This window comes from Mustela lutreola, chromosome 6 (genome assembly GCF_030435805.1).
Source record: "Mustela lutreola isolate mMusLut2 chromosome 6, mMusLut2.pri, whole genome shotgun sequence".
NCBI lineage: Eukaryota > Metazoa > Chordata > Mammalia > Carnivora > Mustelidae > Mustela > Mustela lutreola.
The window spans coordinates 25,231,822-25,246,474 of record NC_081295.1 but is presented as its reverse complement, the minus strand read 5'-3'; the positions used below and the strand labels follow the sequence as shown (position 1 = coordinate 25,246,474).

Sequence of the window (14,653 nt, the reverse complement as noted above, 5' to 3'; positions counted from 1 at the left end):
CCTCTTAGTCATTCAAGGTTTTTCCATTTAATTCTTTCAGATTGGAATTAACTTTGATATAACTTTGCCAGGATCTAAGGAATGCATGGGACAGACACATATAGTCCTCTTTAACTCAGAGGTTCCTCCCATTGTTCTTGGCTTTATTTCAGAGTTTCTTATTACCTGAGGCCGCATTTTTCATCTTAGGACTTTTGGTGTCTTTGGAGTTTGCTGGGTGGCAAAGTGCTTGCATTCTTTTCATTTCTCTTTCTTACCTCCACAAAGCTTAGGAAAACTAGCAACTCCGCTCAGGCTAGCCTGGGCCCATACCTCCCTGGAGGAGGCTGGCACATGCTGGGTTTCATTTAGAAAGATACTCATAAGGCTCTTCTCTGAGTTTTTGTTGATGCTGGCTATTCCCGCTATTTCTTCTCTCCGCATTAAACACCGCCCTCTCTCAGGAGACTTTTTGAAAAAATGCACGTTCACCTCCACAGAGTAGCAGAGTGTATTAGTCCCCTGTGGCTGCCACACCAAGTAGCACCACGGTTGTGGCTGGGAACAGCAGAAATGTATTTGGAGACTAGAAGCCCCTCCTCCCTCTGACGGCTCCAGGGAATATTATTCCCTGCCTCTTCCTAACTTCTGGTTACTGCCAGCAATCCTCTTGTTTGTGGACTGCCAACTGTGTCCCTCCAGTCCCTGCCTCCACTGTCCCATAGCCTTCTTCCTGCTGTATCTGCATGTGTCTTGAGTCTTTGTGTCCAGATTTCTCTCTTATAAGCACACCAGTCATTGGATTAGGGCCCACCTGAATCCAGTATAATGTCATCTGAATTTAACTAATGGCATCTACAAAGAGCCTACTTCCAGTAAGGTTACATTCTGAGGCTCTAGGGGAGTATGAATGTTGGGGGGACGTTATTCATCCCAGTACACATATAGGTGAATAGTTCTCTCCCATTATTTAGTTCTATCAGATCACTTTTCTGTTCAACAGTTGATATGGAACCACAGGAAGATCCTGGGATTCGTAGTGAGGTGGCAAAGGGAGAATACAGAGAGAGTCAGGGTGGGGCAGGTGTATGGAAACAATGTCAGATCCCACCCCTTGCACACTGCTGATCCTATAACCAGATAAAGAATAAATCCGTAGGTGTTTTGCTTTCTCAGGAACTTGTTTGCATTTGAAGTGGAGAATCCGAGGGTTAGGTTGATCAGTATCTCCCTTTTCTATCAGTAACACAGAAAAACTAGTTGATGGCTAAGTGAAAGGATCAAAGGAGTAATGCAGGGACGTCTGGGTGGCTCAGTTGATTAAGCTTCTGACTTTGGCTCAGGTCATGAACAAGGTCCTAGGATTGAGCCCCACATCAGGCTCCTTGCTTAACAGGGAGTCAGCTTCTCCCTCTGCTCTTCCCCTGCTCATTCTCTCTCTCTCTCTCTCTCTCTCTCTCTCACACACACACACACACACACACACACACACGAGTGCGCAAATAAAGTCATTGAAAAAAACAAGTAGTCTATTGGAATGATTCAAGTGATGATTAGATGTCAGATCTTTTTCGGTTTCAAAAAATACATTATTTCAATTACTAGCAATTGCGATTATATGATTTTCTCATATTTGAAATCCAGTGCCATGAGTTGTAACTGCTAAATTTGGGAGGGAGAGAAAATACTTCATTTTAACTATTTCCTAAATAGAGGGAAACCCTAAGATTCTACTATTTTAAAGGGAAGAAAGGATGAGAGATTGGAGAATTAATTTTGCTAGTAACATCATTTTGATTCTTTTTAGTAAAAAGTTATTGTAGAAGTTGGGAAATTTCCAGTTGCCTTTTTCTTCCATTTTAACTAATATGGCAAATAAAAAAATCTTAGTGAAATTTATATATCTACTGTTTAATTTTATGAATTGCCCATTTTTGAGAAATGCATGAAATGTCCCACTATTATTATCTGGTTTATAAAACACAAGTTTATTCCCTTTCTGAAATATTGGCAATATTTAAATTTTTTAATTAAAAGCAGTATGGGGACGCCTGGGTGGCTCAGTGGGTTAAGCCGCTGCCTTCGGCTCAGGTCTGATCTCAGGGTCCTGGGATCGAGCCCCGCATCGGGCTCTCTGCTCAGCAGGGAGCCTGCTTCCCTCTCTCTCTCTCTCTGCCTGCCTCTCCATCTACTTGTGATTTCTCTCTGTTAAATAAATAAATAAAAATCTTTAAAAAAAAAAAAAAAAAAAAAAACAAAAACAAAAAAAAAAAAATAAAAGCAGTATGAAAATATTTTTAAAAAAAGAAAATGAAGACAGTTGTTCTTTCTTTCTGCTAACTTGTGCCTGATATCCCCAAATATTGTGAGTTCCTACCTTCATCTTGAGTGCAGAAGTTAAGATCTCCTATGTGCACACAGCCTGTTGAATCACATGTCCTCATTCTACCTGATGAGAGGACACTCCCTACTTTAAAATTCTATTAAATACTTTCTTGGAATAGAATGTTTTGTGGTTTAGTGACTCAACTCTTTCTCAGTGTTAGAAGCCTGGGTCCTCAATCAGTCAGTGCCACAAGAAAAAACTTGTTTTATGTCATCCCTGATCAAAAAAAGGGGGGGGGGGTGCCTGGCTGGCACAGTCAGTTGAGCGTCCAACTCTTGCTTTCGACTCGGGTGGTGATCTCAAGATCGTGGGATCGAGCCTGGCGTCTGGCTCTTCACTGGGCACAGAGCCTGCTTGAGATTCTCTCTCTCTCCTTTCCTTCCACTGCCCCTCCTATGTGTGCTCTCTCTCAAATAAATAAATCTTTTTTTAAAAGGACATTTATTTTATTTGCACTGAGTAACTGAGTACAGGTTATAGGCCTAGAAGACGATATGGTTTTTAACTCCTAAAAAGCCCATTACTGAAATGAGGGAATAATGTAGGTTCCCAGAAAACCTGATCTGAATACTGAACAAATAATGTGAGGTTGGACCTTATTTGACTGGTTTTGGCCTATAAAAATTTTACTTCATAGCATTCAGCCTCAAAGTTCACAACCAGTTACTGTCACTCACCTGAGCTTTGCCGGTCCTTTAGTCCTTTAAGGATGAAGAGCCGTTGTGCCCGGAGGCCTGTCCTGAGCTTAGGAAGTACGGGTCCAGCGGCATTTCCCTAGAACTGCACATTTAGGTGCACACGTGCAGCCCCTTTCCTTCTGCCTTCTCCTGTCTCTCCTCAACTACATCACTCCCACATGTGGGAACTGTGTTTCCTCCTAAGCATATCTTCACCTAATTTGGAAGGGAAAATCCCTCCCTTCTCCTCCACTTCCCTTCCTTCCTTTCTTCGTAGTCGGTCTTTCTTTTTCCATTCTACTGTGAATCATGATCACGTAGTCGATGGCTATAAGACCCAAGAGCGAAGTTCGTGATACATTCATAAGAGGAAAAGAGAAAACTACACATTTTGTTGTGAAACAGCGATAGTCTAGAACTGGTAACAGGGAAAGCCCTGTACAGTCACTTTATAATCTCTGAAAGATTCTCTAAGAATTAACTCTTTTTAATTGAATGTGCTTTTTCTCCATAATCCCTATCCCAAAAAGAAAATAGTCTGTACTTGAAAGAAAAAAAAATACTATTTCTTTTTTTTTTTTTTTAAGATTTTCTTTATTTATTTGAGAGAGAGAGAGCACATGAAAGCATGAACAGGGGGAGAGACAGAGGAAGAAATAGGGGGAGAAGCAGACACACCACTGAGCAGGGAGGGTCCCATGCAGAACTCAATCCCAGGATCACAGGATCATGACCTGAGCCGAAGGCAGATGTTTAACTGACTGAGCCACCCAGACACCGCAAGAAATACAATCTGTAAGGCTGTTTTATTGCTTTCTTGAAAATATCAATATTTTCAATATTGAAAATATCGCTAATTCTATAATTCATATTAGCACTCTCTTTCTTTCTTTCTTTGGCCATGGCTACATGGCCATTGACTTTTCATGTGGCTTATCTGGGAATCAAATTACCATTTATAATATTGTACTTATGAGATAATAAGCAAGTTCCCTTAAAAAAAGTTTTGGAACGCAACCCTTTGGTCATTTGGGATTTCCTTCAGTATAAACTGGATACTTAAGGGGGAAAAGATTCATTACATTGTAGTGTACTGGAGGAAATGAATTTTGAAATTAGACTGAACAGAATTTGATAGCCAGAGATTGTCAAGAGGAGAGGGGAAAGAATTAATAAGAAACTTAAGCAAAGAATAAATAATGAAACCAGAGCAAACAAATCTCTCTGACCACAAGTGAGGGAAGGATGGGGTTGGAGTGGCAGGGAATTTGGAGCTTGTTACTAGCAACTGTAAGGACAAACTTATTAAGCTAGACGGAGGGTAGTGATAACTTCTTATACCACAGAGGAATTCAATTCACGGGAGCCAAGAGCATACATATCAGTCTGTTCTTAGATTTACCTTCTCATTGTCATCAGTCAATCTGTATTCCTGATGTGTCCGTAATATGTTTTGCATTATTACTTCTTGTTAGAAATGATTTTTTTAAAAGATTTTATTTATTTATTTGACAGAGATCACAAGTAGGCAGAGAGGCAGGCAGAGAGAGAGGAAGGAAAGCAGACCCCCTGCTGAGCAGAGAGCCCGATGCGGGACTTGATTCCAGGACCTTGAGATCATGACCTGAGCCGAAGGCAGCAGCTTAACCCACTGAGCCACCCAGGTGCCCCTAGAAATTATTTTAAATGAGAGTTTTCTTTTGTAACATTAGCACCAGTTAAAGATACTAATTGAACTCATCATTATGTAAATGACAACAATTCTAGGCACTGCCAAAGGACATATCTAGGAGGCCCTTAAGCAACTCTAGTCTCTTATAAAGTTTACCTATCTGATGCAGGTGGATGGGAGAAGCCAAAGATGTAGTTCAGACAACTATGTATTAATTACTGATCATCTTGCATTAATCATTGAACACCTGCCAGGTATTTGGAAATTCAGGAAGTCAAACATGATGAGATTGACAGTTGAAATTGGAAACTAATGTAAAAACTAACATCCATAAGAATTATCTTGAAAAAGTACAAAAAGAAAGACTCATACTTACATTTTAAAATAATTTCTTTAGTTTCATACTATCATCAAAGGGCATTTTCTATGTTTTCTATGTTTTACAAGTAACATTTGAAGACTCAATCCTCACATCTAGGTTTATAAGATTTATAGACCACTGTAAGACTGTATTGAGTAGAGCTTTTAAATCTCTGAATTATAGCTGTGAGAATTTTGAGGGTACCTGAATTGTGAGAAAAGTAGATATTTGTGAGTTCAGGAGCTATAGTAAGTGCTGAAAATCTTTGATACAAGGAACAATTACACAATTTATTTTGAAACCTCTTGCTTCTGAAGTTGCTATAAAGTAGAAACACTTGCAGCAATGCAATTCTTTTCAGAGCTCAAGTTCGGTGAGGATAATCCTCCTAGTGCCCGAAAGGGCTAACTTCGGCAGAAGAGTTTGGTGCCAGGTTCGTTAGGGACCCTAGTTTCATAGACTCTTACTAATTGTGGTTGGCACAGAGTCATTCTGGATTATTGAGCTAAGGTGTGGCAAAGGTAAACAAAGGAAGCAGATGATACACAGTAGAGGTGCTGTAAAGTCAACTTCAAAGTGTGTGACATCACCAGAGGCTTCTGGAAAATAACAACAGATGGACCAGTCTAGCTGCAGCTACAGTGGTTAGGAAGAGGTGCTTTTGATCCAAAGCTTTATACTGACGTTATTTGAAATAGTCATCATGGCACGGGCTCTGCAAGCAGCTGCTGTAGTCGTGAGTCAAACCATCTTTGCAGGAAGGGCTTCGTATTCACTCACCCAGGACACCAGAACTGAACATCTGTCATGTGACAGACGTGCGTATATGCCACGGCAAAAACCGAACGAATCGTACACATGAGCTCTGTAGGGAACTTAAGTCTCGGAGATAAAAGACCTTACTTACCCTGTGAGGGAAACAGCCATCAGTGATTATAATGAAACTACAATAGAGCAAAACTGCCTGTTAACGGAGGGTGTGTGAGGGAGCTTTGTTTGAGAAGTTAGGCTGGATCCAGAGAATGGAAGAGTTTGAATACTGGGTTATTCCTTCCATATCCAGTGCCAAACCATCGAACAGCTTTCAAATAAGAGAATACATTAGAAAGGTCCATCTGTTTATATGGTAGAGCAGGTTAGAGGTTGCGGAAGAGACGAGATGGCAGAGGATAGCCGGAAAACCCTTGAAATGGAAAAGGTAATGAAGTTTGGGACTAGGATAATGGTCAGTTGAATGGACAAGGGTTTCCTGTATCTATGCCCCATCACTCCTTCCTCCAAAGGATTTAGTTTACATCCGATTAACAATGTAAAGGTGAAGATCGGAAAACTAAAAGAATAATAATGTAATAAGACCATAAAGACAATTACTTAACAGAATTATACATTCATAAAGTTCTGTATCATTACTAAAATTGATTCAAGATCAGATACACAACCCCCACAGTCTGAAAGACAGCAGGTGAGGAAAAGAAAAGCTTTCTGTGCCATTTAAGAATGAGAGAACTTTCTCCTTTCAGGCACCATAGAGACTCTTAAGTAAGATGATGGCTAACACCCTTCTCAGCTTCCCCACAACGTGTCCCACAAAGAGTTCTTATGTGGCTGTGCTTTTAGGGCCTCTCAAGGCAAGCTCAGGTGTGGTGACAAAGGGCCTCTTGATTGGTGATCAGAGGCGGGGTGATGGGAGCAGGAGAGCCGAGGGATGACTCCCCAGGATTGCCCATGGTGATTTAGGGTTGGTTTTCTACACTTGTATCTATAATCATATTCTGCCAGGCTTCTTGCTATTAGCCTGCCCCCCGGTAACACAATCACTGCTAGCTTTGTTTTGTGTTACAAAGGATAGCAATTTTAAAAACTCTCTTGCATTATTGATTTATTATTTATGAGTTTAGGAAGGTCATTAGACAGTCTTTCTTTGGGGATTAGATATGCCATTGAAAGAAAAGCTACATTTGCTCTTCTCTGCCATTAGGTTATAGGAACTCAAGTAGCCTTCAAAGGAAAATATCAGCGATCAAGAAAATTTTTTATATTTTAATAATAAAATTGTCCAACTTGAATGTTATAAAGCAAAGTTGAAAAAAATACCATGGTCTTTGCTTCCTCTGAGTGAGTGAATGTGCAATCATGCATGAAACATAGTCTCTTACCACACACGAGCCCCTCCCTAAGACACAGACCTTGGTTTGTCAGTTCTCCTGGGGTTTGGGACAGTCATTCTGCAGGTTGTTTTGGTCTCCTGTCCTCTTTGTTCTTGTCCGGAATGAGAGCCTTCCTTCCTCTGGGAACACCAATAACAAAGCCAAACTTTGTGGAGCCCAGCCTGGTTCTGGGTGGGCTTCATAGTTTCTCGATTATGGAGAGTGATCCTGGATGACCAAAATTTACATATTGTTGGTTCTGAGATAGCTTGATTGATTTTCACAGACTCTGACATACCCAAAACCTGGATTTCACAAAATGCAATTATTATGGCAAAGGTCCCCAGGCTTTGTTGGAGAGAAGATGATTTGCATTCCCGTGGTCTGATAGGAGGGGAACTTAGACATTCTGCCCTTCACAGCACATTGAGAGATGGCCCCAAGCCTTCAAGCTGCCATTTAAAACATTGAGGGGCTCAGGAGGGTGGAGGGTGGAGGCTGGCTGGACCAGAGAATGTTACTTTTTACAGAAACACTAAAAAAAAAAAAAAAAAAAAGATAATAAAAGTAAAAATGAGTAGACTGATGATCTTGTGCAACCAGTAGATGGCAGAGTTTCTGCGTCAAAAGCTATGACTGATCGCTGGTGCTCTTTAGTTCTATTAATGTCAGGGTATTCTTTATGTAGTTAAAATTCCTAGGATGTTTCGGATTTTCAAAACTTGAATGAATATAGAAAGTTATATTTATATCTCCATCCAACTGTGATCATGAAACTCATCTGCAGAGAATCTGAAATTAGTCTCTGAACTGGCTGGCAGTCAGCTGGGTTCTATACTCCCATCTCTGCCACTCTTCTTTCTGTATCATTTCACGGTAGAGCCTGATGAATACGCTAGCTCAAAATAACATCTATATGATACCTAGTAAGCTGTTGGGCAGGACATGTTAACTGACGTTCATATGCATAATTAAAATAACTGGTACTTACTGAGCACCTACTGTGTGCCAGTACTAAGCTAATAAATATTAGCTAATTTTTATGAGCATTAGCTAATTTAATTCTCATGAGAGTCTGATTATTATCCCTATTTGCAGATGAGGGAGCTGAGGCTTAGAGAAGTTATGTAACTCACCAAGATCCCATGCTGATGGCTGGGCTGGTATGACTTGAAATCTGTGTGTTTACCACAGCAATATTTGACCTCTTACTTAGCTGAGAAAGACAGAAGTCTGATTATGACATTGCTTCTGAAAGAAAACTCCATTCTGTAAATCTGAAACCCTTGGTTTCCAAGGTAAATAAATGTGGTTTTTTTGTTTGTTTGTTTTCTGGAGAGAGGACAGCTTTACATGGCCTTATGCTGCCACTATCATTATTTGCCTCTTGGTGAGCCTTGGCATAGAAGTCAGACTTCCGGTCTCATGCACATGAGTAATCAGTAGGTCCCCCAATTCTGCCAGCCTCATGGTTTCTCGGAGTCACTGTGTCTTCAAATCTGCAATGAAGGGACTGCACTTTTCAAGTCTAGAATGTCCTGATGGTGTGACACTGTCCACTTTCTGAGTTGCTCAGGAAGAGGTAGCTCTCTACCATTTAGCAGTTGCAGAAAAAAAAAAAAAATACTACACATACTATTAGCTTGTTAGTAAATTAAGAGTTTTCTCTCTTTCTTCATGGCCCAGGAAACTCATGTAGCTATACAACCGCTGCCTTGATTCAGAAGAGTGGTCCTAATATCTGGTGTTTTAAGCTCTCAGGAGGAAATAATTCCATGGAAACCCCTTCCGAAACTTTGAAATCCCGGTTCCAAGGCTTACGAGAGCATACGAAGAATTCTTTGAGTAGACCATAGATGGCGGTACAGCATCGCTTTGTACCCTGCAGTTACACTCAAACTGTTACTCCGGTATCACTTTTTATTATTTCACATCTACATTATCTCTGAAGCAAGAATTATTAGATAAAGAGGAGCGCCTGGCTGGCTTGGTTAGTAGAGCATGTGACTCTTCATCTCAAGGTCGTGAGTTCAAGCCCCAGGTTGGGTGTGAAGCCTACTCTTAAAAAGAAAAAAAAAAGGAAGAAGAAGAAAAAGAATTATCAGAGAAAGACACTCATTTGACTTGCTTTATATCAGGCTACATGTATTAAAATGCTTGAGGAACAACTTGATGACGTAAACCAAACTCGGAAAACCTGAAGCAGATTGATGGAAAGTAAATGAGGCTGATGCTTCATTTAGGGGCCACTCCGAAGGCTTTAGGAGAGGTCCTAACATGAAAGGTTTGAAAAAGTAAAATATCTTATTTTCTTTTTCTTAAAGAGGCCCCCTAAATTATATACCCTTCAAGTCACACAAAGTGTGGGTTTGTCTGGAAACAGCCTTGTGGCTTTTAACCTAGGAAAGGGTAGACAATCTTGCCATTATTAATTTTCTACCAACTTAATCTCCAAGGAAAAGGCAATCTGGTTTTTAGAACCAAGCCAAATAAATCAGAGAGAGTGACTGGATGCGCTGGCAAATTTTCCGCTTATTTATGAGTCTGAGTGCAGTGAAGGAGTCAACACTAAAACTTTCATTTCTGGCAGCATATCTGTGCCAAAATAAGGAAAGGACAAATTATAATTAAACAAGTTAATGAATTGCCCTCTGCTAAAGCTCCAGACCAGTATGGCAGTGTTTGGGGGACTTTAGTTTATTTTGTCTAGTTTTGTTTTGTTTTTACCCAAGAGATATTGTCCTTAATAAGAGACCAGTAGTGACTATTCTCAGAGGAAACTGTATTTCCATTTACAAATCTTAACTTTCTCACCAGAGAGCCCAGCTCAGCCTTTCTTATGACTACCTGTGGCTTACTCAGGAGTTAAACTAAAATTTACCCTTTGAATAAGAAAAATAATCAGTCAACTTTCCAATTGGCCTTTTCCTTTACAAACACCACTTACTAAGGTTGGCTTGTAGGGCAAGGAGATTTATCTTGTCTTGTTCCGTGTCTAACTATTACTCGGAATAATAGGGCCCCCCTAAGGAGCCCGTGTGTCCACTAGGCCTTAATACCCTTGAGGGCAAAGGGTGGGTTTGTCTGTGTTGTGTACCTTGACCTATGGCACCCAGAGAGAGCTGTAAAAATGCTTGCTGAAAGAATGAAACTAGATGTTCTTAAAAAATTAGCACATGGCCTAAGGAGCCTCCAGCACGATTCTGGGTCTATTATTTCTGGGTAATATATTGTGAAGATTGGTTTCAGTAGACCAACTTGTATAATAAGTTTGCTAGAGTACAAGTTCTGTGTCTGACTCTCTAGGGAGGAACTAGAAATGCTCATGGGGTGGCCTGAGCATCTGCGGTTGGGTGAGACGCTGTCCTGAAGTTGAGCTTCACTTGTGAAGCCCTCCCAGACCACACATCCCGTGGCCTTCTTTATCTCCCCAACCGAGTCCCGAAGCCAAGTTTAAAATAATGGCACCTGTGACCAGGTGCACAGACATAATGCCCGTATCCGAGTCAGGGGGAAAGGAGAAGTCAGCCAACACGTCATCAGCCTCCCCCCCTCAAAGGAAGGTGAGAGGTTATTGGCTGAATCACAAACACTCAGAATTTCCTCTTTCAGAATTACGGGTGAAGCAAGCACCCTTCCTGGACTACCTGTAATAGTCCTCCCCTTTATCTGGCCATTGAGAAACTAAACCTACTTTCTGTTTCTTCTGCGAATTATTAAAGCCTTGGACTTTTAGTTCTTTTTCCGCTTCATTGGCACTCTTCACGCGAAGACCTTATCCTGCTCTAGTATCTTTATTTCAGCCTTAATTACACAGTTAAGAAATTTATCAACGTTTCTGGTGCACCTGGGTGGCTCCGTCTTTAAACATCTGCCTTTAGCTCAGGTCATGATCCCAGGGTCCTGAGATCTAGCACCGCATCAGGCTCCCTGCTCAGCCGGAAGCCTGCTTCTCCCTCTCTCTCTCTCTCCCTCTCCCTCTGCCTACATCTCTGCCTATTTGTGTTTTCTCTCTGTCAAATAAATAAATAAAATCTTTTTTTAAAAAAAGAAATTTATCAATGGTTCTGTCCCTTAGGATGCTCAATTGCAGATAACAGAGAACACTCCACTCAAAATGGCTTAAACAATAGAGCGTTTATTATGTACCATTGGTTTCCATATGTACCAGAGGATTGGTTAATGCAGTTGCTCAACAATATATTTGAAGACTCAAGCCCTCATATTTATCTCTGCTTCCTGCTCCATCTGTTTTCCTTTGGCTAATGCCACTCATGGTTTCAGAGAGGCTGTCACATTTGTCATAGGCAGGCATGACACTGGACTACAGGAAAGAACTAGTTTTTTCTGTAAACTTTCTCTTAAGAGAAGGACCTTACACTGATTCCGTCAGCAGACTCCCTCACATCTCATTGGCCAGACTTGCACCAGATAAGTCTGACCCATTTAGAGGGTCAGAGAGACATAAATCAATGGGGTAATATCAGCCAGAGAGATGTATGGCATATGTATAAACTCGTTACTGGCGAGGGGAATGGGACACCAGAAATAGGCCAATCACAATGGACTAGCAAGCCAGAAGTGGCTTCCTCTGAGGCACATGAGGGATGGATATCTGAACAAAATCAGGGTTATTAGTAAAGAAAAAGTACATGTGGGGTGGGGGGAGAAAGGGGAGGTGTCTGGGAGTTTGGATAAAGGAAATGGTTTTGGATAGGAAACCACTGGGTTTGACTAGAACACTGAGCCTTCATTGATTTCCATTTCTTTAAACTCTAATAAATATTAATCCTGGGAATGATTCCTTTTCCCTGGCATAGCCTAGATCGTTCTCCTGATGAATTTAGTTCCTACTCTATTTCCAATGTTCAGACAATTACAAATATCTTTTCTTAAGAGCGATGACAGTAGAGCAACCAAGAAATCGTAAAATGAAATTAGATTGTCCGAACCTGTCTATAAGTGCTATTTTTCTACCTAACTCCGATTTATTTTCTGCATAGGGTTTAAAAGAATTATGTTGGCCACATGGCAAAGTCCTCATGGCTTATTCCTAAATGTGCATGAGACAACCAAATTATCTACAATCCTGTGTAGGTTTTGAAGAATGATTCCTCATCTTGGCTTATTGGAAATACACAGATAGAAATGCGCCTTTGGGTTTCTTGAGTTCCCAGAGTTCTTGATGGGTTATTGGCCTCACTATGTTTCCATTCTTTACAGGGCTTTGGAGGTAGAGGATGGAGGCCATGTGGCTCCGGAGTGCCAGAGACTTGCACTGCATGATGGGGAATCCCAGCTCCTTCACACCACCGCTGAAGGACCTGGCCCTTTACCTCTGGAACCAGGAATGTTTAGAAAGGTAATGCTTTGTTTCCAATATTTGGTTTACTCCCAGAATAAACACCTTAGTGAATTAAGAAACATGGCAAAATAACCCTTGTCTGATTGAAAAACACATACTTAAAAGGAATGTAAATTGTAGGAAGGGCGTTATTTATCAAAGCACCATGATAATAAATGATGAGTCTCACGATGAGTGTGAATCTTTGCTCTGTGCTGCTTTCAGATGTTCTTCCTCATTGTCATGAGTGCCTTCTGCCTGCCTTTTTTTCTTTTTGCACAGACTGTGTTGCGGCTCAAAGGCGTACAAAATAAATAGGACATCGATACTTGGAAGGCCCATAAAAAGCATTTATACTCCCTCCTACCACAAGGATTTTAGAGTTGGTATTATATCAGCAGTTACTTCTTAGTATCTAGATGTTTGTATAGAAAGTTCTGACTCAATTGTATTGCCTTTTAAAAAAGAGCTTTCCCCAATGTGGGAGATAGAGAAGCGCATACATGTTAACTGCATTCATTCACTCATAAAAGGATATTACTCACGTACTTGTCCGTGGCAGGAAAGCACCATGATGTCTTTAGTCATAGCGTGAGAGCTGGTGGAGCTGCCGGGCTTTAAAGGTTGTACAGTACATTTCTTGTTCTGAACTACTGCAGTAAGATGAGTGAGTGTTAGAAGTGAAAGATATTTTGTCATAAGAGAAATCCTCCTCCCAACAAAAAGAAACTTGCTTTGGAGATGGGATGCACAGCAGTGTGAATATACTTAATGCCATTGAACTGTGTACATACAATGATTAAGATGGTGAATTTTATCTTTCTTACATGTATTTTACCACAATTTAGAATAAAAAATTTTTTTAAATTACTTAGTGATGAAAGCAGTAAAAAAAAAAATGAGATTTAATAATAGTAAAAAACATTTTAAAAATTTATGTTTTATTAGAACATGATAAGGGTAGGGAGGGAGGGGCTCCTGGGTGGCTCAGTGGGTTAAGAACCTGCCTTTGACTCAGGTCTTGACCCCAGGGTCCTGGGTCAAGCTCCAGCTCCCCGAAAGCTCCCCGCTCAGCAGGGAGTCTGCTTCTCCCTGTACCTCTGCCCTTCCCCCAGTTTCATTCTCTCTCTCTCTCTCTGTGTCAAATAAATAAATAAAATCTTTAAGAAAAAAAAAAGTAGGTAGGGAAATGCAATAGAGAAGCTTGGTAACTCAAAACAGTGTAATATCATTCAGAGTATCTGAGATATAAAATTAACTTTTATAAAACATTAAAATAAAAAATCAAATTTAAATTTTAAAAATTAACCTGGCTTGCTGTATATTATACTTACATTCAAACTCATTTCACATTTTGTGAAAGAGTTTATAACTGTAAATAAAACCTAATAAAGCTAGTCACTGGCCCCAGTTAGAGCTTCAAGTTGTTTCTTACACATGTCCTTTAATAATTCAAAATAAAACTAATTGTGTAAGTATCATGCCATTCGCTGGCATGTTGTATGGGAGTTTGCTTGATGTTTCCTCAAGTCCAGAAAACGCTAGGTGGCAGCATTCATAGCTGGGGCACAAAACAAATCCCCTGAGGAGGGATGGCTGAGAAGGGTACCTGGGAAGGGCCTTTCTCCCAGGGTTCACCCCCCCAAGACAGTCCTGTGGGCGGGGAGCCGGGGGCTCGGGGCAGCCCAGAGGGAGAGGCCCCAATGCCAACCCGGAGCATTCAGTACTGTGAGGGTGGGCAGGGACAGGGAGGCTGGCAGCCAGAGACAGGTGAACTGGGAACCCAGGGTAGCGGCGAGCCAGAGCAGATAGAGAAGGACAAGAAAGTGAAGAAGGAAGCAGAAGCAGTCTGCCATTCTGGCTACACTGTCTCTGAGGGTCACCGAGATGGGGTCAGCCGGGGACCGCCTGAACTCTCTACTTATATCACACGTTCTGCCTGAGGGATGGCCTCCAAGGTCCACTTCTGGGGCTGCTGTCTCTTTCTCTCTGTGTCTGTCTCCACTATCCCTCTTCCTTAGTCCTGCACTCTCTGGGCCCTGGCTCTCTTGATCTTTCTCAACTGCATAGTCTACCAGGCCTGGAGA

At 41.1% G+C, this 14,653-nt stretch overlaps 1 protein-coding gene across 1 annotated transcript in view; it reads left to right on the top strand.

The window, feature by feature from the left end:
• CRYBG1 (crystallin beta-gamma domain containing 1) overlaps positions 1-14,653 on the top strand; it is a 196,503-nt gene that overhangs the window by 73,402 nt on the left and 108,448 nt on the right. Inside the window, exon 2 of the mRNA XM_059176963.1 lies at positions 12,446-12,584. Coding sequence (XP_059032946.1) covers positions 12,446-12,584 — 139 coding nt within the window. The remainder of the gene's footprint in view (positions 1-12,445; positions 12,585-14,653) is intronic.